Source organism: Macadamia integrifolia, chromosome 3 (assembly GCF_013358625.1).
Source record: "Macadamia integrifolia cultivar HAES 741 chromosome 3, SCU_Mint_v3, whole genome shotgun sequence".
In the NCBI taxonomy this organism is placed as follows: Eukaryota; Viridiplantae; Streptophyta; class Magnoliopsida; order Proteales; family Proteaceae; genus Macadamia; species Macadamia integrifolia.
This window is the reverse complement of record NC_056559.1, coordinates 28731675-28759099: the sequence shown is the minus strand read 5'-3', so window position 1 is coordinate 28759099 and position 27425 is coordinate 28731675. Positions and strand designations below refer to the sequence as shown.

The 27425-nt window shown below is 37.8% G+C and overlaps 2 protein-coding genes across 2 annotated transcripts; both read right to left on the bottom strand.

The window, feature by feature from the left end:
* Positions 1-3073: 3073 nt before the first annotated feature.
* Positions 3074-6895, bottom strand: LOC122073105 (inactive TPR repeat-containing thioredoxin TTL3-like). The gene is made up of 6 exons (XM_042637628.1): positions 5355-6895; positions 5091-5286; positions 4488-4994; positions 4144-4348; positions 3868-3968; positions 3074-3777 (listed from the first exon to the last, which is right to left on the bottom strand). Exons 1-6 carry the CDS (start codon positions 6359-6361, stop codon positions 3613-3615), a joined length of 2181 nt encoding a protein of 726 aa, XP_042493562.1. The 5' UTR covers positions 6362-6895; the 3' UTR covers positions 3074-3612.
* Positions 6896-9213: 2318 nt separating this feature from the next.
* LOC122074322 (succinate dehydrogenase [ubiquinone] iron-sulfur subunit 3, mitochondrial) lies at positions 9214-11417 on the bottom strand. The gene is made up of 2 exons (XM_042639150.1): positions 10870-11417; positions 9214-9636 (listed from the first exon to the last, which is right to left on the bottom strand). The coding sequence occupies exons 1-2, from the start codon at positions 11415-11417 to the stop codon at positions 9240-9242; spliced, it is 945 nt and encodes a 314-aa protein (XP_042495084.1). The 3' UTR covers positions 9214-9239.
* Between the last annotated feature and the right edge of the window lie 16008 nt (positions 11418-27425).

The following is a 27425-nucleotide window of genomic DNA, read 5'->3' as shown; positions in this document are numbered from 1 at the left end:
CATGAAGAAGAGATAATCCAATATACGATTCTAATATGTGAAGAAAAAGAGAAGGCCCTTCACGTAGGACAATAAAAAATGTTAAAAGAAGATTATATGTAGCACATGAGATGGAAAAATGGCACTTCACCGAGGAAGTTTTTCATGATGTGAGAAGAAGAGAAAAAGAAAAGGGGTGTGGTGCATACCGTAAGACTTGGGAGGAAGTAAATGTAATTATTATTCCTTTTTCGTGTGAATAATTTTATTCTTTTTATTTTAATAATTTTTTACTAAATTTAAAATATTATGAAAAAGAAGTCAAGAATCAATCAGGAGGACATATTCGAAGGGCTATGATTGGGCCGTTGGGTCATTATTGCATTACCACCTCCTGATGTCCATAGTGAAGGAGTGGCAAAGGAAACACGGTCTTATGCCAAATGTATCTTTAAGGCATCATTTAGATAGCCATTTTACTTGCATGCAATGAGAAGAAAATAAAAATTAGGGAGAAAGAATGTTGCTCGGTTGTGTAGCATACGTTAGTGCCTTCAAGTGTTATCTCTTTTTCCCTCTTATGAAATGATATATTTGCTTCATGTTATGTGAGGATCTAGTGTAAACTATGAGGTCGGACATGAAACTCAATACCTAAAAAGATTCATGCTAGGCTACATGTGCCAAGACAAAAGAGCACACAAAATGACTGCCCCGCCCCCTAAAATTAAAAATCCCAACTCTGTTTTGGAATTGGGATTCTCTCATTGCCCTGCACAAGGCAGCTTAGCAAGAATCTTTTGCCCAAAGTGTAATTACTAAGGGATTTACTCTAGCCCTCAAACACAACACCTGAAATTATTGCTCTGTTCCTCATGAAGCAAAAAAAATACCTTCCATGAGTATGCACTTGTGCATACTCTCATTTGCAACTATGCTAGTGCAGGCCCCACGACATGGTAGTGATCTCCATTTTAAAATCTTTTTTTTTTTTCTTCACTCTCTCTTTCCTTTCATTTACTTGCAACCATACAATAAAAATAAAAATAATGTTGCATAATTTGAACATTGAAGGTGGGTAAAATGAAGAATCTTAAACATTGGATCTAAAATTCATTTAGAATGATTTGAGCTTGTGAGTTGTGAGCAACCAACCCATGAAAAAGAACGCAAAAGATTTGAAATTAACACTTGCAATTAAGAATGTTGGATCCTCCCTCAAGAGACAATCCGTCAAAATTAACATATGGGGTAAATGGAGTTAAAAGTCACCGTACCGCATGCAATGTGGTTAGAGATAGGACTATAGGTAATCATGCTGTCAAGATAATTGATAACCACTCTTAAAACTGTTATTATCCAAGAGGAGGCCAAGAGGTCTAAAGGTACGTAAAAAACATTCATGGTTTTTTTACCCTGATATCAATGGTGGCCGGTCATGTCACAAGCTTGAGCCTTGTGGGTTGTTGTTGTTTTTTTTTTTTTTTTTTTTTTTTTTTTTTTTTTTTAAGACCAATATAGAAAATGAAAAAAAATATAAAATTTTTTTTTAACTAACCATGGCCTAAACATATCAAAGATAATTATTAGGACAGCTTCTGCGCCAATGCGTGAGCCGAGCCCATGTGATGAAAGAGGCATCGACTAGAAGGTGGTTTAGGGGGTTAGGGTGATCTTTTAGACATAGGCAATGCAACTAGGGACGCTTCCTTTTTCTTTCTTACAAATATCTTTTTAGGTGAAGGACCCCACAACTCCAGTGTGAGGGTAATCCTCCAATGACAACACACAAAAGAATATAATCCATGTGAGCCCAAATAATTAGGGTAGAAGATAGGGAGCGATAAATAAAACCCATGTGAAAGGCGATGGTACATTGGCGGGGAAACATTTCCCATCCTTTTAAACTTCAAGACTTCATAGATGGGTTAGTTGAAACTGAAATTCAATCACTTTCAGACCCTAATCTGCCCAAGAAATTGTCTCTCTGTGGTGCATTGCTACTTTGTGTGCACTCATTGGTAGCTGAATTAGCATTCTTAATCATATGATTAGATGGACTAACTATGGTTGACTTTTTGGTTTACCTTTACTTTTGCTACTCCACCTATTATTATGCTATTTGGTGGTAAATGGGCCTACAGAGGCCCATGTGTTAATTTAGATCTCTAGACCATATTACGCCATATAAGGAATTAGGATCCCTCCTCCTCTACAAACCTAGCTGGCTTGATTTACCTAAAATAATAATAATAATAATAATAAATAAATAAATAAATAGAACAGACCCATACCAATGAACCCCCATTGGAATTGACTAATAAAAATGGCCGTGTGACTTCTACAACTACATGGGGCCAATGAGAATATGTGTAGGGGGCATCAATATGAATGAAACTTTTTATTTCACATGGAGTGGGATGGTATCGTATGCCATTGTGTCTAGAAGCAAGGGCCATGCAACGAGGTAGCAATCCCATAACCCAAATCAGAAAATCTATTTCTTTGTTTCCCCCTTCAAATTGGTAGCGATGGGATTACTAGGGATAACCAGAATTCTTTATAAATCATAAAGGCATGAGTAGGAGAGCTTGTAACCTTATTCTCTATTGCTAGTGAATGTGTTTTCATAGAAACATAGATACTGTGCATTATAATTGTTTTATTATTTTTATTTCTGTTACTTGTGTTTTTTTATATAGGTTGGGTTTGGTAGTCAAGAGAAGAAAAGAAAAAAAAATACAAAAATTGTACAGTTAGTATAAGAAATTCTCATTGTGTTTGGTACGTCTTGTTCTAAGAAAAAAAATATATATATATATATATATTTTTTTTTTAATTTTAAAATTTACATTGGAAATGGTAAAGTTTACTTTTGATACCAAAGAAAAAAAAATCTTGCCTAAAACATAAGAAAGATAATTTTTTATTTTTTTTCTTTTCTTGGTGAGTAAACAGACATAATTTTTTTTTTTACCAGTTCATTTCTTTTTTCTTCTTTTCTTTTCTAAATTACTTTTCTTTCTGATTCTTCTCTTAGATACCAAAATTTTTATTTTCTTTTCTTAACTACCAAACATAGCCATAGTTTCAATTTTTATGAGACTTCCAAAGAACGACAAAATGTCTCAACTTCTCAAATTTTTTTCAGGTCACACTCACATATATGAATACATTTTCTTGAATTAAAAGAAAAAAGGGCAAAAAAGGAGTAGTGCAAATTCCAAAACCACCCCGCCCCACCAATTTTGTCTTTCTCGATTACTCAATCAAATTACAAAACCACCCCGCTCTGCTCCGATTTGGTCTTGTATGCTTCTTCTCTCTGCTGCCACTCCCCGATGGCTATGCCACCAGCAGATCCATTAGCCTTAGAGGTAATCATGCGAATGGGCGATTGATTGAACGATCCTTACTCTAAATTTTTCATTTTTCATTTTTCATTTTTTACATGCTACATGGTTTTGTTCTTCGATCTCTGCCTGCAACCTGAGCTTCTCTCTCTTGGTATGTCTTTCTCTTTCCTTAAGGAAGATGGAGCAGGAAATGGGGAAAGGAAGGGAAATCGCAAATTGGTTAGAGGGATTCTTTTCTCTCTCTTACTCCCTGTTTTGTGTACCCTGTTTGTTTACGTCAACTGGCAAAATATTCAACAGAGCTCTCTAACAGCTCAAGATCGTCGCCGGCAATTTCTTTGACTCTTGATCCATTCCTGTATATCTTAATAATTGGTTCCGCCAAACTTCCACTAACAAATCCTTCTGATTTCGCTAGGATTCGATTCTCCTCGATATCGACCTAATCAAAATCGAATATTTATTATCAAATTGTTCATTAAGAAACACAGTCGTTCAATGAAAAAGAAAAGAAGGGTTTTTGGGTAGAGACCTTGAGAAAGTTGACCGAAGGGTATCTTTTGCAGAGATCCTCCATTGTTTCTAATATTTGCTCGTCGCAGGATTCGTTGCAGAAGAGCACCACAGACGTTCCTGTTAATTACATGGAAATTTCGGGGGCTTTATAGTCAAATTCCCGGGTTTAAAAATTGGAATCGCTCCCTCCCGATTCCGATTCAAAGCAATCTTAGACCAAATCTGAGGCGAATAGGAAATTTTGGAAAACGTGGGAATTGGACGATTCCCGATTCATGCTATAAGTACTTACCGGGAGACATAACGAAGTGTCTGAAACGCTCATGACTTGAGATGACTATGACGTCAGCATCTGAGTCAGAGCCCTGGGCTTCCTCGCCTCGCCGCTTCTTGAGCTGCAACTGGGCCTCCAACAAGGCTCGGCCCACTTCCTCATCTCCCGGCATTTCTCTGTTCAACGTCTCGTAGTCTTGAATCGCTGCCTCCCACCGCTCCAACTGCCCGATTCAAAGACCCATGAGTCCATGACCCCAAAAAGGGAACGATTAGAACACCGACTCAATACCGATTTAATAGGGTAAAAGGGTTGAAAAATCGATGGGAAATCGGTTGACCGATCCCGAGCTTCACAATTACCTTGGCGTAACAATCTGCTCGCCGTAGTCTAGCTTTGCTGTAAGTAGGGCGCAAGTTGAGAGCAGTGGTGCAGTCTTCGACGGACTTCTCGAACTGACCGAGTTTGGATCGGCAGGCTGCACGGTTGCAGAGCAAGACCGAGTTAAGCGGGTCGTGCTCTAACCCATCACTGTACGCCACAGACGCATCCAAGAACTTGGAAGCCTTGAACAACTCGTTACCACTGTTCCGCGCCGATGACACAACTCGGGCCCTCCTTACCACCGCACTCACCTGTCTATTACTCGAATCCAATCGAGCCCCTCTCTGTGCCGCCGCTACCGCCTCCTCAAACCTGCCGGCGGCCATGTCAACCTGGGCTCGTATCTGCAATATATAAGCGTAGACGGTGGTGCCGAAGAAGTTAGTACAGTCGTCAACGTCGAAGGCCGGCCCGTTCGTTAACGTGTTAACTGCATCTTCATGCTTCTGAAGCTTCAGTAATGCCTCCGCTTGCATTGCCAAAACCTTTAACCAATCAAAGATTCAAAATCCAATTGCCCCCACGTTAGTATTATTCAGTTTTTTTACAAAAAAATTGATTTTTCACTTTCAATTATAGACCTGAAGAGCTGAATCGGCGCCGGAGGAAATTGCGATTCTGCTCTCTTTCAACAATGTCTGCCAATCCTTCATCCTCCGAGCTTCATTGCACCTATTCACATGTGTCTGCACTTCTTGAACTTTCGCATAATCGTCAGAGGTGGCCTCAGATCCCGATCTCTTATAGTGATTCAAAGCTTTCTCTGCATCTCCCAATCTGTGAAAACAGAGATGGTTATAAAAAATTGACTTCGTAAATTGACTAATGAACGCAATTTACAGTACCTGAGATACAATGTGGCCAAACGTTGATGAGCTCTTTGGTAAGAAGGTTCGATTTTGATGGCTTCTCTGCATTCGGAAACAGCTTCAAGAAGCCTACCCATACCAGTCAAGGCAGCGCTCTTGTTGCTACGATACGAAGCCTTGTCTGGGTCTAACAGAATTGCTCGATCGTACAATGCCAAGGCTTCCCCAAATCTTCCTTTCTTGTACTCCTCATTACCCATTACCTTCAATTCCTCTGGATCCAATCTCCTGGACAGAGCTCGACAAAGAGATTTCTCCGGTTGCTGGCTCTCATCATTACTACCTCTCCTAACTATGTTGCCCATTACACCACCATTGCTACCGATTGATTTTTTTCCATTAAAATTTTCTCGAGCAGTCTTGGGGAGGTAATCCAGAACATTGTTGGCGGTGGAAGTGGAAATTGGTTGTTGTTGGTTACCTGAATTTTGATTGCCCCCTCCTGCTCCTGGCTGCCTGATGTTGCCCAAATGACCAAAGAGGAACACATTGCTTGACGAAGCACGAACGAGATTGCTGCTTCCCTTATTCCTCTGGTGATCGGCGATCATGATTTCAAGCTCCCCTGAAATTCCTATGGCGTCCTTAGGCACTCTTCTTCCTTGCATAACTTGTTGTGTTGTTGGCACCACCTTCGTTGTTAGTGCTGTGTTTGTGTTTGAAGGTACCACCAATGCCCTTCCATCGCCGCCATCAGAGGGTTTCCTGGGTTGATGATTCTGATAAGCTTTGGGGTTATGAGGAGCAGCTTTAACGAGGGGCTTATCGGGTAACTTCGGCGGAGGCTCAGCTAAATTGTAGGTGTCGAGGAAGGCAGAATCATCGGATCCGCCTCGTCTCCGCTTCGAATTGGAACTGGATAGCTTCACAATGGTCTTGTTCTGTGTGGGTAACTCGCTCGCAGATTGTGATCTTCTTGGCCGGAAAACGTATAGAAACATAGCACCACAACCTGATTTCTTATCTGGCGAACAATCCGACATTTCTATCTCTTTCGATAGTTTCCTCTCTATCCTTCCTATGAAGAACAGATCATTTCTATAGATACAAAAACAACCAGAGATATGAAATGGAAACTGAATTGAAACCCAAGGGCTGTATACTGCCGGGAAATTACGCGTCCCCGGCAGCTGTATCGATCGACCAGAGAAAAATTCAAACCATCTCAAGTTTCTGAATCAAAGTCAAGGAGAGAAAACTAAAAACTACCAAGGACCAACCAACCAGAAACTAGAACAGATTCAACAAATGACAATTTTTTTTAAAGGTGAGAGAAAACCCATTTTATATATTAAAATTGAAAAAGAAAAACAAAGATTGCTTGAAGAAGAATCACAATCACAACCCTACCACCCCAGGAAGGTGTGTATTTTCTGAACCCACGACCTCCTGGAGTGGCTACTAAGAAATCTTCTTTTTTTTTCTTATTTCTTTCTCTGAAAGAGATTTTGAAAATGAGAAATGGGAATTGGGAATCAGGAATCGAAGATTGAAGAGTGGTAGGAAAGAGAAATTAGGAAAAAGAAAGAGGGATTAGTATTAGAATTCAGTTTTATTTGAGATGGTGCTTTGTGATCGTGCAATGAGGACAAAGTATGGAGCACCGGAATATCCGGTTCTGGGACAAATATGGATCTCTAGAATTAAGAGGACAGAAAAGAAAAAAATAATAATAATTTAAAAGAGAAAGAGATAAAATACCATCTTTTTCAGAAAAAATTTTTTTTTGGAGGAAATCATTTTTAGACATTTTACAGCTAAGGCCTAATGGATGGGAAAAGAAAAGGTGTGAGACTATCACGTATAGCTATGAGCGGCCACCACGTATGAATGCCAGCTGTAATTGATGCTTTTGAGACCTTTTCTTAATTCCTTTCCAGTTCCCCCCTCTCGCCTACTCCCCCCCTTTTTTTTTTTAGTTTATTTTAATTTTCTTCCCTTTAGGAGTTTGGAGACTTTGGACTTCCTTGGGGAATATTGCACCAACTGGCCCTACAAGGTCGACGGTCAGGATCGTATAACAAAAACCAACTGTGCGGATTCAGGAATTTGAAAATCCGGTTGGTTAATTCACGATGATTCCAATTGGGATCGACCAAACTACCCTACATGTCATTGACAGGCCATCCATTATAAGGGATGATAAAATATCATAGAAATTCCCAATAACAATGTTGACACGACAGCAAATAGAACATGACAAAGTTTCAGTAACCAACAAACAAATTGCATTTATTTTTGTAAAACCATAGAAACTTGTAACTCCTCAAAAATAGAATTAATATTTATAACGGTCAAATAAATGTAATTTACTTTTGATTCTGTTTTCTATAGTGGCCACTTGAAATATGTAACTGACAAGTAAATGGATTTGATCCAGAGTCTCTGGTCTTCCTTTTTAATCTTTGATTCTAACTTTAACATTGGGCAATTGGCCAGTGAAAATTGTAAAGCTCATGACATAAGGGAGAGTTGACAAGCAAAGAACCACTAATACAAACAACGCTCTCCAAAAAAGAAAGCTTTTTAAAAAAATTGAACTTCTAACAATAACCTACACAAACTTTGGTCGAAACTTTGGAGAGGAAGGGATGGACGGTGCTTATCAATATCTATATGCATTAATCATATAGAGTCTCTAGACATGATTCTATGCCAAGTGGGATTGAAGCTCACAGTGGTACGTCGACAGATATTAGACAATGCTCTCAACCCCAAAAGTAGAACCATGGAGGCAGATAAAATGGTGGTAGGTTGATTGGGGCAACGAGCATGCCTTGCTGACTTTGCGCCAGCCTCTAGTTGAGTCACAACTCTCCTAGATTTAGGGGTTTCAATTTTAGGCTTGGCTCGTCCAAGCCTGAACTAGTCTAGCTTGATTGATAAACCTCTTAAGCTCAAGCTCAACCCGATTGTAATCGATCATTCTTGATGCAAGGCCCTTACTTGTCAATCGACCGACTGAACTGACCAATTATAGGCCTACCTAATCCTAACCTAGCCCAACCCTTTAATCACTAAATAAAATTCTCATTTTACATCTAGTGCCCATAAATTAAAGATAGGCAATATTAAGACATGCTTTTAATATTAAAAATGAAAGGGGGGGTGAAGATAAGTTATTTGGACCTTACCTTTGGCCAAATGGAAGATTTGTCGCATAGACATGTTTTAGTCACAACCTGTTTACAGCTAAACAAGCATTTAGCTTGGTTAAAGCCTGATTACCGAAACCTAATTAAAACCCAAGAGCCTAATTGAATGTAAACCATATCATGTTCGCCCAATGTAAGCTTGATTAGATAAACGATTGATCATGGTGTAAGACTTCAAAATGGTCAAGTCTGATTAAGCCTGATTGATTGACACTCCTACCCAAATCTGACATTGGTCTTTAATTTTGTCCCAGATATAACAAATGCAACTCTTAGATCAACCAGCCTCGTTGCTACAAATGATGCTACTCCAATCAGCAACGGCTACTCTATGACCTCTGTTGTGCCTGTTTTCGTGATGAACTTGGCAACACAAGGGAGAAGGGAGTGAAAATGTCGTATTGTAAAGAGTGAACTAGTTAATGGGAAGTAACACCCACAAACCAAGGGGAGGAGAACAGTGATTGGGAGAAGAAGAAAAGACAATAGAATATCAAGCCATAGGGACAGAGAAGAACACGCCATAGGGACAGACTACACCTTAGTATCAGTATCTTCGGTCTATGGATTGCATAGGTCATAGATTGATTCCATACACAGTTCAAGTCAATTGGTTTTAAGATGGAAGCTTTAACAAATCTGAAGCACAAAATCTGTAATATTTCTAACTGCCCCGCCTCTTACAGGAACACTCATCCCATGGGTCTCATAGGTTTTCAACTCTCTCAACAGGCAGTGAGAGAAGATGCCTAGTCTTCATCTTGTGAATGGCACTTGCAGGGTCGAGGCTCTTAGGACAAGTAATGGTACAATTCCTTATGGTTCTACACCTATACAGCCTCTTCTGATCTTCAGTCAGAGCTTGCAATCTCTCTTCTGTGAAATCATCTCGACTGTCGGAGATCCATCGGTAAGCATGGAGCAATGCAGCTGGTCCAGGGAATTCCTCTGGGTTCCACCAATAAGAAGGGCAGGAAGTGGTACAACAAGCACACAATATACACTCATATAGCCCATCTAGCTTCTTCCTATCTGCCGGTGATTGCCTGAATTCCCTCCCATCCTCTGGTCTCTTCCTTGTCTTAAGCCATGGCTCAATCAACCTGTTTCACAACATGGTAGATACAGAACAGCTCTAATTTATAGTGAAGTAGATTATTATGATGTGCAAGGTCTTAATGTGTGTATCTCACACTGGCTCAGATTAATTTGGGGTTTGTAAGTTGTTGGTAGGGATGTCAAAATTGGAATCAAACCAAAGTGGCCCTAACCAAATCATACAAAACCAAGGCCTTATTGGTCCAACTCTGTATGGAGTATTTGTAGGGGTGTCAATCCGTCGGGCCTAATCGGGATTCACCACTTTAGATCCCCGCACTATGACCAACCTGTTCAAGAAACCGGTCTTCATATGCTAGGCATAAAGACTACTAATTGATAAACAATTGATCAGTACCAGTCTTTAATCAGACTACTAATTATTAGGCTAAACAAAACACCTTAGACATGCTATAAACAGATTAATGAGACATTTATCTCTAAATGGCCTTTAAACATGTTAAAACGAGTTTTGTTCAGCCCCATCTAGATGCCCTTGGGGTAGGGTGGCCCACATCCTCACCACTTCCACAATGTGCCCAACTCACATCGGATGGTTGACAATACCACACACCCTGGTCATTGGATACGCACTCAGCACACTTGAGAGGGTCTGGTTTCTTCAGGTAGTACCCTTCATCGGAAACACATGAATTTCAATGGCTGGACCCCAACACATTTAATAAGTGGACCAGACCGGACCAGCTTTGGGCTTTCTCAGTCGAACTTATCAGTGCAGGTAACCTAGGTGGCAACTCATGTGGGAGCTAGAAAAATAGAATCTTAGAAAGCATTTTGAAAAATACTAAAAACCTAGAGGGTATTTTTTAACCTATGCAAAAGAAATTATTCTATTTCTTTGGCTGGCAAAGGGGGTTGTGCAGCCAAGATAGCAGCCAAGTGACACCCCTAGGTTATGAACCTGAAATCAAATCTACACATATATACCTAATAAGAAACCGATAACAGCCCAAAACTTAGAAAAACAGATTTTCCAATAATTTTGTATAAATATGTATATTAAACCGAACAGACCAAAACTGAAAAACAGGCCCAATAACAAACCGATATGAACCTGAAACCCAGACTGAAATGGACTCAACTCAAACCAAACCAGCCCGAACCGACCGGTTCACACCCCTATAATAAGTAGGTTTAGACTTCTATTAATTTCTCTGTTTTAAACAAATTGATCTTAAAACAAGGAACTGAAAGGATCTGGGCCACTTGGGTCTTACTTGTATTGATGATAGAAGTTGGTGAGATCAACAACAAGGTCCTTAACAACGAACATGTGAGGAAGGGGAGTGATTGTGGAAGGCTTAGTGGTGTCAGTGTCGATAGGTCTAAGGCAGGCCACTGTGTTAGTACCGTCTATGTTCATGGCGCACGAGCCGCATATGCCTTCCCTGCAAGACCTCCGGTAGGTCAATGAGGAGTCCTTTTCGGCTTTGATCTTCTGCAACGCATCCAATACCATTGGACCACAGGTGGAGAGATCTATGAAATAGGATTGAAGGTAGGGTCTGTTGTTTGGATGGTCTGGGTTCCATCGATAGATCTTGAACTCCTTCTTTAACCACTTGGCCTTCGTCTTCTCTTGTAGCTGAACTAAATCATGGGCTTCTACTGCTAATTCTGCAAGCTCTTGTGATGCAGGGTGTTCTTCCAAAATTGGAAAGTTTTCAGCTTTTTTGGCCCCTCTTTGCCTGAATAAACCTGCAACCTTATCATAGCCATGGCGAAACCAGCTTGTGGTGTTAGTCACCCCTTGCCTTCTCCACATCTCTCTCTCTCTCTCTCCTCTCTTTCTCTCTCTAGGATCTATGGTAGATATCACTTTGTATGGGAACGAAGCTAGGCTGCTTTGGGCACTGGGGAATTTAACAGGTTCAAAGCTGGCACATGCAACAGAAGCCACGTGTATATTATATAGAGGAAACGTGTTAGAGAATTGATCACCATAAGTCCATACCTCATGCATGGGCTGGGTACAGTACTGCCCATTTTAGGTCCATATTGAAGCCCATTCTCTAAAATACATAATTACTCCAAAAAGCCACGATAGCTGTTAGGTTTGTGTTCGGATTCAGAGATCTCGTTGTTTAGGCAAGTTTGGGTTTAGAGGCCTTGGCTGAGCCTGGACCAAAAAGGCCCATTTACACCCTTGAACACTTGCTCTCACGTGGTTATTTGATGAAGTTTTCCTTTTTTTTTTTTTTTTTTTAATTAGTTTCTTGTTTTCATTATTATTAAAATAACAATAAAAAAACAGACCCCAAAGCAATTGAACTCATAACTTCTTACTTGAGGGGTTTTGTTCTTTGCCAATTAAGGGTCCGTTTGATTATATTTCTACTGTTTTTGGGCTAAGAAACGATTTTTGGAATTGCAAAAAGGTGTTTAATTTTTTTGTTTCTCAAAAAGTTTTCAACAGTGTAATCTAGTGAAGGCACGATGTTGCAGGTATACAACTCACAAGTGAAGGCATGACATTGCAGGTATGCAACTCACGAGTCAAGGCATGACTTTGGAGTTGCAGGCATGCTTCATGGAGATGAGTTTCAGAAGGATGAAGCACATCAGAACTGTGAGCTTTGCACAACCAGGTTGTAGTCGCCGCTTCTGGATGACGATAAGTTTCAATAATGGGTTGGGGTAGGTCGAGTGAAGTATTATGTTTTTCACAATTTTTATCCCTCTCACTTGTTTCTACAAACAGAAAAGTAAGTCTGACTTGTTTCTCCATTTCTGTTTCTAGACACAGAAATAAGTATAAATTTCTATTTCTATTTCGAAAAACAAGTGAAGCAAAACAAAAAAAACAAATAATTTTTTGTATGTTTTTCCATTCCTGAGCACAAAAAAACCGAAAAATCACGTTTTTAAAAACAAAATCAAACAGGTCTTAAGCATTTCCCCCGGATATATCATAATGGTTCCTTGAAAACCCAGCCCAACAGCTCCAACCCAAGACAAATATTATTTATCTGTAGTTTAAGCTTCCCTTGGTTAAAACTTAGGTTGGGCTTCAAAAGCCCATAATTGATCCATTAAAGCTTAGCACAAGCTCAGATTGTGTGTGTGGAAAGTTTTCCTTCTCCAGTGGGAGAAGGGAACACCCACTCACCTTGGAGATGGAGTACTTGGGATCAGCAGAATTCTAAAACTACGGAACCAACTGGTTTCACACCAAGGGAACAACATCTGGAGGAACGACCCCAACAGTTTGGAAGATATCTTGAGAAAAGGTTTTAGCACCGGTGTATCCTATATGTACTCAAGTTTATTCGAAGTATCGCAATGGTGTAACGCCGCTGACTTATTGGAAAAAATGAGTCAAATCACTTTGATCTCTTGTTTCGGAGAAATAAGTGGCTCACGAGGAATGGAAAGAAACATATTATATTTGATCTTGAAGTCCTCATATAGCACTTCTTCCAATCCTAGATGGGGGATCACTTGTAGGAATGACATAATGCTAATCCATGTTCCACACGGCCAAGGAAGCTTCGTTTTTTAATCTCATTATGACTTGGTCGTTCGGAAGAGATTCTTTCTCGATCAGAATAGTGGAATGGAAGGCACTCATTATTTTTTCCATTCATAGAATGAATGTCTAAAATACTTCTTAGTTTGTCACCCATATCCCATGACCATCATCACCTAAGATGAAGAAATACCTCCTTCATAGTAGGTGAAGGGAAATTGCCTTCGCTTTTGTATAAATATTTTTTTTCTTAACACGCGAGAGGATTCTCTGAGAAAGTGGTATACGGGAGTGCACCAATGAAGTCCGGCAAAATAATATTATATATTGAAAGGCAATGAGATAATTTTATGTGAAGAAAAAAAAGATAGGTACAGAGGAGCTGGCTTCGTTCTTCTCCGATGTTTGCAGATCGCTATAGAGTAGAGAGAGGTTTTCAATGAAGAGTTGTTCAACGATGAAAAGAAGGTAATTAACTTCCCTTATTTTAGTTAAAGGGAAATTATGGATTTGGCAAGAAGCAGAATAAACTACTTACCAAGAGGTTGTTATTCACTAGGAACTATGGAGTACCCAAACATAGATGGTCCAGGATCGGACCTATATATAATTCAGCTGAAACCATAAATGCGGCTAAAGGTATCTTTTCTATGAAAAACTTTGGGGTTTCTCCTCTTGAAGCTGTTGTGAGAAAGTTGGTGTTCATCTATCGCTTTCTATGCTGAAGCTGCTCAAGGATTTGGTGTTTCTCTTTCACTTTCCCAGTCACTTTCCTTGTCTGCAAACAGCGCTGAGATATGTTTATTTCATTCTTTCTTTTCATTTGCTTTATCTCATCATTTCTTTCTTAGATGACCCAATTAATGGGATTCATCTAACCCACCCACTCAGCCACCCAGATATGAACACAATTAGGATGCAATTCTTCTTTTGGGTTGTTGTAATACTAACTAAAAAACCAGTCAAAGCTAATTAAAAGTAAAGGCATAGCCTTGTGACTAAAAGGAAAAAAAGGGGAGGGGGGGGGTGTTTTACATTGGTGACTTTGTACGAACTTGGAAGAACTTTACTTCATAAATCGACTTACAAGGTGAGGGAATTTAAGATTATATCAACATATATCAATTATCTTGTGAAATCGGTATAGGATCAATCCCCCATATAATTGATATGGGATTGTAACATTGCAATGCATGTAATAATGTAAACAATGTTTGTGATCATTTATTATGAAATCTCATAAGATAAAAGGTTTTTAGTTTAACTGTTAAAAATACAACAGGAAAAAATTTCAACACAAAGCAACCTAGGATTTTATTGAAGAACTTTGAACTTAACCGGGTAAGGGAGCCCACAACACATAGTCTAAGGTCCATCTAAGGCAGCAAGGCCATCAAATGATTGACCATATTTATAAGGTCCATCTACAATACTGACTAAAGTCACATTAAATCTAGTTAATTTTATTTTCTGAAGAATTGTCAAAGATTATACCAAGTTATACTTTCATAATTTTCCTTTTTTTTTTTTTTTTTTTTTTTTTTTTTAACGCAAAATTAAGAAGTGTTAATGTTAATTAGATAGAATATACAGCCTCAAAGGCAATTACATGAAATAAAACCAAACAGAAATCATATATCCAATCTAAAGATGCATTTATTAAGGGCCCGTTTGATAAAGTTTCAAGAAATGCGTTTCTGTGTTCAGAAACGGCAGAAACAGAATAAAAAGCATTTGAAAATACTGTTTCATTTCACTTGTTTTCAGAAATAGAAATTGAAATTTCTACCTATTTATAGTTCAAGAAACGACTTAGACGTGAACTTGTTTCGCTGTTTCTGGAAACGACTTATGGCCGTTCTTTCGTTGGTTACTATCGACTTCCAGAAACATGACTTATCAAACACCTTCAATTCCGTTTCTGTTTCTAAAAAAGAAAATTTATGTTTCTGCTGTTTCTTGAAACAAAAACGGCAAAAACGTTATCAAACTGGCCGTAAGGGTTTCCATTTTCCATTTATGAGTCCCAAGAAACCACCACTACCACCCCACTTCCCCAAAAAAAAAAAAACCAAAGTATGATATGGGATCGTAATATATTATATCACGCTTTCGAGTTCTATGTTTATCTTAAGATCAAGTAAGTGCCTCTTATAAATGGCTTTCATTATACTCTAGGGTTTCTATCTGGTTACCACTCATTAAGACACCAGGGGCTCATTTGATAATGTTTCTGCCGTTTCTATTTCAAGAAATAGTAGAAACATAAATTCCAGTTTCTAGAAACATAAAAGGAATTAAAGGTGTTTGATAAGTCATGTTTCTGGAAGTCGATAGTAACTAGCAAAAGAATGGCCACGAGTCATTTTTAGAAACGGCAATGGGTCGTTTCTTGAACCATTAATTGGTAGAAATTTCAATTTCAATTTCTCAAAACAAATAAAACGAAAACAATTTTATCAAACGCTTTTTGTTTCGTTTCTATCGTTTCTGGACATAGAAACGGCAGAAATGCATTTTTTGAAACGTTATCAAACGGACCCCAGGTCTTCTTTCGTACATTAGTTGAGCTAAGGATAACATACAACTCTTTTAAAATGACTCTCACTTTACTTCAAGATTTCTCAAACTAGATCGAAAATCAATCTTCAAAGAACTTAACCTCATAAATCGATTTATACAAAGTAAAGAAATCCAAGACCTTATCAATATATTCATTTTCTTTGAATCTGATATGGAACATAACATGGGTTTTTTTTTTTTCTTTTAATGAAATAATTAACAGCCTATGGACAGGCAGTCGCTCTCATCGATCATAGCTACAACTTCGGCTTTTTCACCTCTGCCTTTACAATCTGCTCTCTATTATACGTCCACGGTTCTGCTAATCATACATCCTTACAGGTGGTATATTCTCAGCCTTAATTTCCTGTTTTGTGTTGGGCATGGGCCCACCGGCAATGGTAATCCACAGTGCACTGGCCGGCTTTGTCTCTCTCCGTATGCATGACATCAGCATGACATACTTCCATCCGTCACATTGACAGTCACTTGTGAGTCCCATCTATTAAGATTAACAACTGATTAATAATTAATAGCTTAATCACTGTTGGTTTAAATGGTGTAGACTGTAGATTAGTACATGTAATGTTGTTCCCCAACTCTAAACAGTCCCTCCCGATCTATATTCCGACCCAGTCTCGGCGCAGTGGCCACACAATCCTTGATCCTTGTGAGGGTGCAAACCCAGCCCACACTGAGAAAGTGGTGAGGGTTTTCTCTAACGCCAATGTGCAATTTGCACATGAGAGGTAGGGGTGTCAATTCCTAAACCGAATCGGAAAAATCGATCAGATCAAACCGATAACAACATGGATCAAACCGAACCAAAGCCTTATTGGTTCAGTTTGATTTGGAGTATTGCAACCCCAAAACCAAACCGAACAGCACCAAAAAATCGGATGAACCCGAAACCAAACCGAAACCGGCTCAAAACCCAGACCGAAACTGAAACCAACCCGGTAAAAAACCGAAACAGTCCAAAATTCATTAAAAAAAAATCAAAATTTGCATAGTTTTGTATACATTTGTATGGAAAGTCGAATCCAAATTGGACCAAAAACCGAAATCAACCCGGTTACAAATTGATTTAAGAAACCGAAGACAAACCGAAACCAAACCACACCGAAACCGAAACCAAACCGAAACCAGAATTTTCTTATTGGTTTGGTTTCGGTTTCAGCTTTCCCACACCGAAACTGACTCAACCCGGATCGAAACCGAGCCGGACTGACCGATTGACACCCCTAATGAGAGGAATGGATTTTGAATAGTCAAATGGGAGCGGTTTGTTTTTAATTGAGGAGAGAGTCTGAGGCTCGGTTCAAGCTTCAATGCGGGGGCTATTGTGGCAAAGATCCTTCCCATCCATTTGTTGCTAGCAATTCCCTATAATACTTTATGAACTACTCAAGGAGACTTTACTCACACAAACAAGAGGGAGGAATGTGCACGTGACAGAAGTTGATCCCTAAACCACAAACCTAAGATCTACTCTACCAACAACAGCTGCAACCAGTAAGCTATGCACGGGATTAGTGCATTGAAACCACAATTACACTGAAGATTCAATGACTGAAATATATGTAAGATACTCCCAACTTCAATAATTCACCCCACACCACATATATAGGATCTCCAAATGGAGTATCAGGGTTCGCATTGGTGGCTAGCAATCCCACCACCCCACCCTGAAAACACGTACCGTTGCCAGCCACGATATAAGTGGGACAAAAGTGATAAGACATATAATCATAATTCTCTGCTCCTTCTGGTGTCTGGGACTGGAGTCTGGACCTTCTGAGAGCCTGTGGGAAGGAGTCTATTGATGGATTGAGTGCAATACCACCCAGGAGGCCAGGATGGAGGATAGATGGATGGAAGTGCAGGCGTTGTTTGGTTTATTGTAGTCAGCATTGCACGGCCGTGGGTGCTACTCCTACAGCTGCACTTCACCTGGAGGCTGTACTGAATGCATCATCATCATTGTTTGGGTTGTCTGGACTCTGGAATCCCTGGATCTATTCTCCACCGTGGGTAATGGATGGGAGTACAAATGGACTGGTTGGCCATTAGTTATCGTAAGGGTCTTATAGGTCCATTACGTGACAACCATATATATTTGATGTATTGCTTTGGAATTTTCTTATTGATAATGCTATGTTGAGTTGATAAAATAATAATAATAATAATAATAATAATAATAAAATCTCTGATGATAATGATTGATTTATATGTCTTTTTTCTCTGTTTATTTCGATTGTCAAGAAATAAAATAAAATAATATATATTTCTTTTCAAATTTAAGATGAGAGAAATAGACATATAAATTAGTCATTACATCATTATGATGAAATAGCATTATGATGCAATGATTGGTTAATGTGTCTATCTCTCTCTTTAGATTAATTTTTTTTTTCCATTCATTTCTTGACAATTAAACGATGCCTAAATTAAAAAAAAAAAAAATTGCTAAAGTTTATTTTACAACATCTAAATACCTAGTTTTAGCAGGAGAAGTATATTACGAGCTCTAAATGGAATATGGTATACATTCTATTCATGGAAACAATATCTTAAAACTTCTAGAGTGTGGTGTGCCAAGCCCACACTCACCACCTGGAGTTCTTGTGTTCAAGTCTTCAAGTTGTTAGCTTTCCCCCTCCACCCTTCTATTGTATACCCATCTAAAAAGAAAATCTCGACGGTATACTTCATCATTTCTAATTAATGGTGTTAATTAAGAACTAAAATTAAAACTGTACATTTAAATCAAATTAAATTGAAACAAATCGATCCAGTTTCAATTTCAAAATTTAGAGTGAGCAAGAAATTCAAACTTTAATTGTGCTCTTAAAAGAGTACGAGAATGTATTCGCATGGATTAATGAGATATATCTGATATTGACACTAACTATCATGACTATATATTATGAGCAAAATGGCTAACATTTTTCTAACCATGAACAATTCGAAATTGAACCTATGAACAATAAAAGCTTATTTATAACAGGCTAACATAAATGTAAATAAATACTTTATTAATCAATTTGATGGACAAAATTACAACTAATAAGAGGAACCCACGAGCATCATTGTATGAGTACACACAAAGCAAGCTTCGCCAATGTGAAAAAGTAAATTAAATAGATTTTTTACCAAAAAAAATAATAAATTAAGTTGATTTCATCCACCGAAGAGTACATACAATGTAAGAGGGTTGTTGTAATAGACTCTAGAGGCAAAGATCCTAGAAATAGACCTTGCGAGATCCTTGTCTTGCCTATAGAATGGAATCTATTTGAATGGAGGTTGGCCACAGTACCTATAGAGGCAGAGCAGGTGGCTACTCCATCACATCCCACATATTTAATGATTAGCTGGGGCATCAGTATCATCTGATATGATATAAGATACGGACGGTACCGATACCATATCTATCATTCTTTTCGGTGGCAATATTCCATATGGACCCACCACCTTTTCATGATGATCAAATTCTCTGATGCCTTTTCACCGCATTTTAGGCTGTGTTTGGTAGCCTAGGGAGAAAAGTAAAGAAAAAAGTATATGATTTTATACATTTTTTTTTTTTATTTGCACTTAATATGTCTTTATCTAAAAGATAAGATACAAGTTTTGAAATTTAAAATTCGTTTTCCGAATGGTGAAGTTTTCTTTTACTATATAAAAAAAAAAATCTTACAAAAAATACAAGAAAACATGAGAAAATATGTAAACATAATAAGACAAAAAATGAATAATTACACAATGATTTCCTATGTATCTATCTCTCTCTTAAAATTTAAATTTTTTTTGAATTTTTTCTTTTCTTTTATTTTCTTCTCTTGGTACTAAACATACATACTCTTTTTATTTTCTCATCATTTCATTTCTTTTCTTTTCTAGATTCTTTTTTCTTTTCTTTTCTTCTCTTGGCTACCAAACATAGCCTTAGGGATTAAGTTTTCTAACCGTCAGGATAGTGTATGCTAGTGTCATCGTATGTCTATTATTATTTTTTTATCTATTTATCGTCCAACATAATAAGGGGTAGATATGTCATTTCAAATACATAAAGATGTAGAGACCAACACACTCACACAATAAAGTACTAATATACGTTATGCAGCCTGACAATATTCTTTCTCCCATATGTTACAATTTAAGAATATGGGAAAAGAAGGCTATTAGGCAATGCATAGTCTCCCGACATAGGAAGGGCGAAATGACTACCCCCATGTGAAATAAAAAATCCTAAACTTTTTGGATGAATCTTCAACATGTGCTCTCATTGGTCCCTATGCTAGTGCATGGGCTCTGTAGCCTGTCAATGGTCCCCCACCTTAAGAATATATAAAAGAAAAAAATAAAGGCAAAAGGAAATTAAACTTCCTCCATACAGGTAACTAGGAAAAAAAAAATCTCCAAGTGAGCATCTAAATATGTGAAATAGACAAGTAATATGACAATTCTAACTAGTGAATAATTAGAGGTGATATTGTTTGACTATTTATCATTAAAATCCAATTTAATCATAAACTCTCTCGTGTGTTGGCATCATTCCTACATTTTCCTTGGACGGTTATTCTCACTCTAACAAATATTATGCACTCTCTCATAGCTTCGGATTTTTTAGAATTTATATTTGATCACCATAAAAGCCTCGATTCGACTGAATCAAATGGACCCCACCTGAATTACCATGTGACAGATATTAATTCAGGTACATGCAACTTGGAGATTCATTCCCAAAAAACCCCCAAACCCTCTCCAAAAGCTAAAATACAGGTGGGTTGATAGAATCATATATACAGTAAGTTTTTTTTTTTTTTTTTTTTTGCTAATGGGTATCCGGGCCTTCGGCTTGACTATTCCCGTAGGTTCATACTGACCCCACAACCACACGGACTGGGTTGTACCAGGGTTGAATAAGAACCATTCACCTTTCACTGAAAAAAGTGAAGAGCACTAAACACCCCGTGTGAATGGCACAAGATGTGCCTAGTGGGAGTCAAACTTAGGACGTCCAAATTTATGGCTCGTACCAAGTTTGTTGCTCACCAACTGCGCTACCCCCTTAGATTTATCTACACTAAGCTTCTATAGACTCTAAATCCTCACTCTAGATGTATTAGGGAAGAGGAGAGTGGGTGGATTGGATAATGCTTTTGGTTGTTTTATTAAAACTGTTGATGAAGTTGTTTGTAATTTGCATAGACTTTTAAATGGATTTTGGAGGAGAGTGATGGAAAGTAATAAGATGGTTTTGAGAGATGATTCACCGAAAGGCAAAAAGCTGATTCCTTCCATCTTTGTCAATCCCTCAAAAGTAATCACCCTTTCTTCGAATTGGAAACTCAATTAAATTAAATGATCAGGAGAGCTTAAGCTCATCAAGGGCCCCACAGTCGAAATCACAGAATTGGTCGGCTGAGAGTGCGATGATGATAGAGTTTACAATTTACGAGTTTGATTTTGGATGAATGGTGTTATTATTAAGTTAATCTTGAGGTTTGAATGAAGTTAAATCTCTTATTTCTTTGGTCAAATGTGAAAGATTAAGGTGATGATGATGCTGCTGGTGTGTGGGACCAGAAAAGGCCATGGTGGGGTCAGAGAAATTTTTTAGATGACTCAGATGCCATATGTAACTCCATCATAATCATAGCATCAGCCACCATCATTGCATTAATATGGGTCGCTGAAGTGAGGTATGGATTATATGGGAATCATAATGAGAAAGACACAACGGTTGGCTTTGATCGCGGCCTCCCAACGCTCTCTGTTTTGTCTCATGTTTTGTGTCCCTTTTATATTTTTGTTCACAGAGAGAGAGAGAGAGAGGAACCAATGCCAAGAATAACATTACCCAGGTCCATAGCTACTTATCTTCTAGGATTTATGCAGATTTGGTCGCTTTACATAGCTAACCTTAATCCATTGGAGGCCAGGGGGTCAGTTTTGTGGTTTTCTGGTTCTTCAGAGACAGGACTGGGCAGCTTATTAGGCTATTAATAGCTTAAAGTATGATTTTTTTTCCTAGAGAGAGAGAGAGAGGAAGGGCTTAGTGTATGATATATAAATGAGTGCTGATTTGATTACATTTTACACTAATGGGTTCTAATAAGCAATAAATCTGAGATAACTAGTTCATTAGTAGGACCTTTTGCATGCAACCTAATCACAACAGCCATTACAACCCAATAATGAAACTTGTTTTTATTCCCATCCAAACTAATGGAACTCTCTCTCTCTCTCTCTCTCTCTCTCTCTCTCTCTCTCTCTCTCTCTCTCTCTCTCTCTGTAGCCATTTTTTGTCTGAAAACTTTGAAAATAGAGAGGTTTAATTAAGTAGTTCAGAACTATTTGACTCAAACACACGCTATCTAATTAGGGTTAGCCATGGCTGGGTATGGGAAGGGAGAAGTAAAGAATTATTCATGTAGGACTAAAAAGAGACGCTACATCTGTTGGAGAAATTTAATATTTTGAAAAAACTAAGTGGGGGACATGTGGGGCTCATGAACTTCAACCCCATAACCTGCTGAGGCAGACAAATAAAATGCGGGGATCTAAGCACGCATCATCAGATATTGCCATCACCAGGAACCCACCACCTCAATTTATGGCCAATTTATATATCATAAATTTGTGTTCTACAATTTTCCTGCAAAGATTAGCTGGTTTTCATAAATAAAAATATATTAATTAAAATTGACTTCTAACTATTCAATAGTCATATCAGCTCTTGACTTCTTAATATAATAACTTAAAAGAGAGTTAAAGAAGGATACATACTGATCTTTTCTGTGATTGTTAGTGCCTGGAGTTAGACAGAATTTCTTTCTTAATGTTGATCCTAAGTGGGTAGGTCTTCTCTTTGTTAGTGCCTTCTTGTTTGACAAATTTCTTTTGATCTTAAGTGGGTCATCTCTGGATTACTTTTTATAAGCTTTTTTTTTTTTTTAAAATACTAGTGAAGTGCTGAGAGATATGAAGAACTAATAAGTGAAATGGTTAAACAAATATTCAAATATGTCCATGGAAGATGACATGTAAGGATTGATAATCATCCACTATCAGAGAAGTACCTACTTACATAAAAATGTCTGGATTCATTTCCCAAAATGGAATTTTTCAATGAAAATTTCTTGCTATGTCTTATGAATTGAAGTCAGAAGTACATTTTAGAGTATAGACTTTAGGTGAAGTTCTAAGTTCCTTTTGTTCCATTGTTCTAGAGAGCTTGAACCTTTTTTTTTGGGTGGGGGCGCCAGGGGTGGTGTACTCACAAGAGACAATTGGCGTTCATGCTTCTTTCTAAATATTTAGAAATCAGAATAAAGGGATGTGTGGGTGGGTAGCTTCTAGCCGTTGGCTTTAAACCCATAATAAGAAAGCAATCTAGAAAAAGGTACAAGAAGATTTGGTGCTATCAGGATTAGAGAACCAATAGAATCTGAGAATTTGAGAGGAGTTTAGTCAAACATGCACTAAATAGTAGCAATTATGTTTTCTTAAATAGTGTAAGGAAGGGAAATCTTTAAGATTTCTTGAGTCCAACCTCATTAGATTGCCTTGCTATGGTTAACTGTGTAAGTGGATTCACCACCTAGCCAAGTTTCTTTAGGTGGTACAAATTTACACAATTTAACAATTAATTAGTTAGCATCACATCTTGTGGGCATATATCCTTTACGCTTAGGGGTATTGAGATGAGTGTACAAATATGAGGAAGATATCAAGCAAATAATCACACATGAACATGAGGATTTAACATGGTTCGGTATCTAACTAACTATTTGCAGTGGTGATCATTCATCGCTTACTTGAGTTCTTTCCATTTACCTCTACATCAGAATCATGCGTCTCTTGAAACTTTGAGAAGTAAAGCGTTAGAGGAACATCTTAAACCTCTTGAATCAAATATTCCAAATGAAATCAGATTTTTTTCTTAGATCCGACGCCTGTTTAACACCAATAAAAGTTTGCACATCCCTCTTGGAGAATTATATCCCCAGCCATAGCTTTATTACCTAGAGGGAACTATCCCTATTCCTACACTTTCCTTTCCGCAAGATAACAGAATAGTTTAATCCTCTTATTCTTATCTATACTAACATGTACCAGGGAGATTAATCATCTCTTCTTTGAGTGCTCATTTTCGCAACTGTCTAAAAAGGCATTTTACAAAAGTGCTACCCTGCTATGTACATGATTCTCTCCTTTGATAAGGAATGACAATGGGTTAGTTGTATTTTTCAAGGAAAATCAGGTTGTGACAAGAAGGATAAGCTTGCCTTCTACAGAATAATCTATCATATCTGGAGAAATACAACCTTAAAAGATGGACCACCAATCCAAGACAATTTCCTAGGTTTGTTAAGCCTTCTCTTTTGAGATCAAAGCAATGATTAATCACTCCTTCAGCCCCTGAATGGAGTCCCCAAGGAATCATCACATTGCCTATTCTTGGAACATTACTAACCTTCTTAAGGGGTAGTGATTTCTACTTTAATTTTTTTCTCCTATCCTTTTTTCTTTCCCAGATTGGGTTTTTCTTGTTCTCTGGGCTTCATTGAATATACATTTTACTTAAAAAATAATAATAATAAATAAAATAAAATTTACACAATCCCATTGAACATGAAAATCTCCATTATACATGATATATAACAAGTTGATCATTGACTGAATACATACGAAATGAACAACCAAGATCTAAATTCTATCTAAAGTTTTCATACTTGATGAAGTAGCGAGATATACATCTCGATCACTACAGGAATCTTTTATGATAGCATCATAAACTCCTTATTACAATAATATGAGTCATTTTGCTACCTTTCTATATGGAATTATCTTCTACTTTTGAAAACAACTCCCTAGAATTCTTAGATATCATCAATTTTCAATGATGAAGTTAATAGCTCATTTGGTTTTATGATAGAATCAAGGTCCACCTTTGGTACTGCTATTATTTTATAGGAGAACCCATGCATGTAGCCCTAATATTGTTACCAGGATCAATGTTAGGACTTATATATGAGAATTTGAGTCCAAGAAGAAATAGTACTATAGTAGTTGGCTTTAGGGCTTTATTCTAACCATCTTATTTGTTTTTCTTTTTTAATCAAAATATTATTATTATTATTATTCATTTTCCCATCACTTTCAGTTATTAATAAACAGAAAATTTTGGCAATTATGTTGACACGGAGAACCCGCTAAACTCGCTACGTCCAACATTACGAGTCAATTATGCGTTTCCGTGGCAGTTTTGACAGGGGCAAATCTGGAAAAAAAATGAAGAGAATTTTGCACGTGTCCATCTGTCCCTGTTGAGTGCGTGGGGAGTTGCGTAGAATTTTATATAATTCCGTGCTGCTACCAGCTTACCCTTAGCCTGACTAGGATTCGAAATCTTACGGATGCCGACAGGGATTCGAATCTCACGGATAGGTTGCCGCCTTCGTGCGCTTCAACTGTTCCACACTTCTACGTCGCCACATAATCCACCAATCTATATGCCTTTCCTTTTCTCATCATTTTGGGAAAATGATTCCTCATAGGCTGCGTTGCGCCTGTGCCAAGAGATCCAAATTTTTTCTATCATCCATAATATATTCATCTAAAGATTAAGAAAAGATCTAAATAATGAACTTCCTCACACAATTTAGATTTTCAGCAACAAGAGATTATTACAAATTCTTACATTTTTGCCGGAATAATGAGCTTCCTTACATGCTTAGTTTCTCCGCCATGTTGCTGCCCTTACTCTGGAGAGCAGCGCCGGGTGCCTTTATTGCTACTCTAGATAGGTAACAGCAGTTCCCTGGTAGAATAGAAGAGTTGTGCAAGGAAAGAAGGATGGATTAGCGAAAGGGATCAGATGGATTCCAAAGCTGTGTGGGAACAAAAAAAAAATAAGGGAAGAAGAGGAAAGTCAGTTTAGGGTTTTTTTTTTTTTTCCAGGGAGGCCGGGTTTATTTGATGGTTGAACCACTGAAAAATGCATTGTAAATGGATCCTTGTTTTAAACGCGTTGTAAATGAATCATTGAGCCATTTCACATTTTTTGTCATTCATTAAACTATAGTTCCGAAATTCGTGTTTTATACAATAAAATATGGTATTACCATATAATATGCGTATAATACACGATTTAACTAAAAATACTTGACTGTTTGTCAGCAAATGTGCCTGTCTCCTTACCACTTGACTATTTGTCAGTTTGCCTAATGGCTAAAAAATGAGATGGCCCGTAAAGCTGGACCACCACCCGAGGCCAAGACCATATCATAGTCATAGGTCACACCTTCACAGATGGGGTTTCCAATTTGGATTCTAATTCCATTAATTGATAAAATCATCAAAAGGGCATGTTTATTTAAAGCATAACTCACAGCCACATATGTATATATTTGTATATAGAAACTGATCTACTTCGATTTGATTTCCCTTTACTCATCAAAGTATTTGTTTGTTATTGCAAGATCTTCTTGGAGAATGGAATGTGCTTTTAACAACTCTCTATTTTGTCAGATTGAATCTAATTCTTCATTTCTCAACATATTTCTCTGTCTAGTAAATTAGGCATAAAAACCCTTCGTCTCCCATTCCTCTTCTTACTTAATAAACATACGACCTATAGGTATAGGTTGAAAGAACTGCATGACTTGTAGGGGGAATTAAAGGAAATGATGGTAAAGACTTAGCTGGAGGGGGAAGAAGGGTTCAACTTGACCTACTTAAATAGACATTAGCAGATGAAGTTATGTCCTTGAATGTTGTTTTCAATGGAGGACTTTTCTCTAGTGGGCTACCTAACCATACTAACCACACTAAGACAAGGACTTAACTAACCTGTTGTGGGTTTTGCAAACCCTCCACCCTTATCATAAAAATAGAACTATTTCTAGGATTCTGGGGGCGTTGGAGCCATACCTAGTTGGGGTCACATGATGGTATTAGTAAACCCTTTATTGGGTTAACCCCACACCTTACCCAAAACCAAGCAAAATCAAATTTATTTATTAACTACTAATACCTGTTTGGTCAATAAGAAGACCTCCTTTGATCAGGTCAAGGAAACATGTATTTGTCCCCTAATCCAAGCCAGTTAATTAACTTTATATTAAAAAAATTGTGGGGTTTAATTAAAAAATAAAAATAAAAATCAACTCCATATGCTGAAAAGGGGTATTATTCTATTATCAATAATATAAGAATATATTACTCCTTTGTTTGATTTCTTGCTTTCTTATTATATTATGATTAATTTTGAATGTTAATAATCATGTGGAAATTGATTTAAGACTAAACTTAATTAATTGTTTTTTCTATAAGCAAACAAGAGGTGAACCGGTAGAGGGAATTTGGCTGTGGTGCATGATGGAGGCCATGGCAGCTAGGATTTTGGATATGAAAAGCCCTCCTTTCGGGTTAGCACGAAAGTGTAGGGCCTTTTATGGTTTACAACTTTATACATAGACGAAGAGAAAAAGAAAGTGAGAGAGACAGAGAAAGAGATAGATCGAACTGTTCTCATTCCACAATCTCCGTTGGTTCCATTTGCCTTTCTTTTCTTCTTCTTCTTTTTTCTTTTTTTCTCAGTTGGAGCCTTGTTGGGGCTTTGAGGCCTGTCTCACTCGCAGTATGACACTGAGACACTCAGCTTGGGAGGAGCGAACATGAGAATGAGAGAGAGAGAGAGAGAGAGAGAGAGAGAGAGGGGGGGGG

What these genes read in the sequence shown, in the direction of transcription:
- LOC122073105 (XM_042637628.1), bottom strand. Translation starts at nt 6,361, where the DNA reads ATGTCGGATTGTTCGCCAGATAAGAAATCAGGTTGTGGTGCTATGTTT. An exon ending in TTGGCCACATTGTATCTCAG is followed by an intron (nt 5,287 to 5,354) that starts GTACTGTAAATT and finishes CTGTTTTCACAG; the next exon opens with ATTGGGAGATGCAGAGAAAG. An exon ending in GAGCAGATTGTTACGCCAAG is followed by an intron (nt 4,349 to 4,487) that starts GTAATTGTGAAG and finishes TGAATCGGGCAG; the next exon opens with TTGGAGCGGTGGGAGGCAGC.
- LOC122074322 (XM_042639150.1), bottom strand. Translation starts at nt 11,417, where the DNA reads ATGTGGAGAAGGCAAGGGGTGACTAACACCACAAGCTGGTTTCGCCAT. An exon ending in AACTTCTATCATCAATACAA is followed by an intron (nt 9,637 to 10,869) that starts GTAAGACCCAAG and finishes GTTGTGAAACAG; the next exon opens with GTTGATTGAGCCATGGCTTA.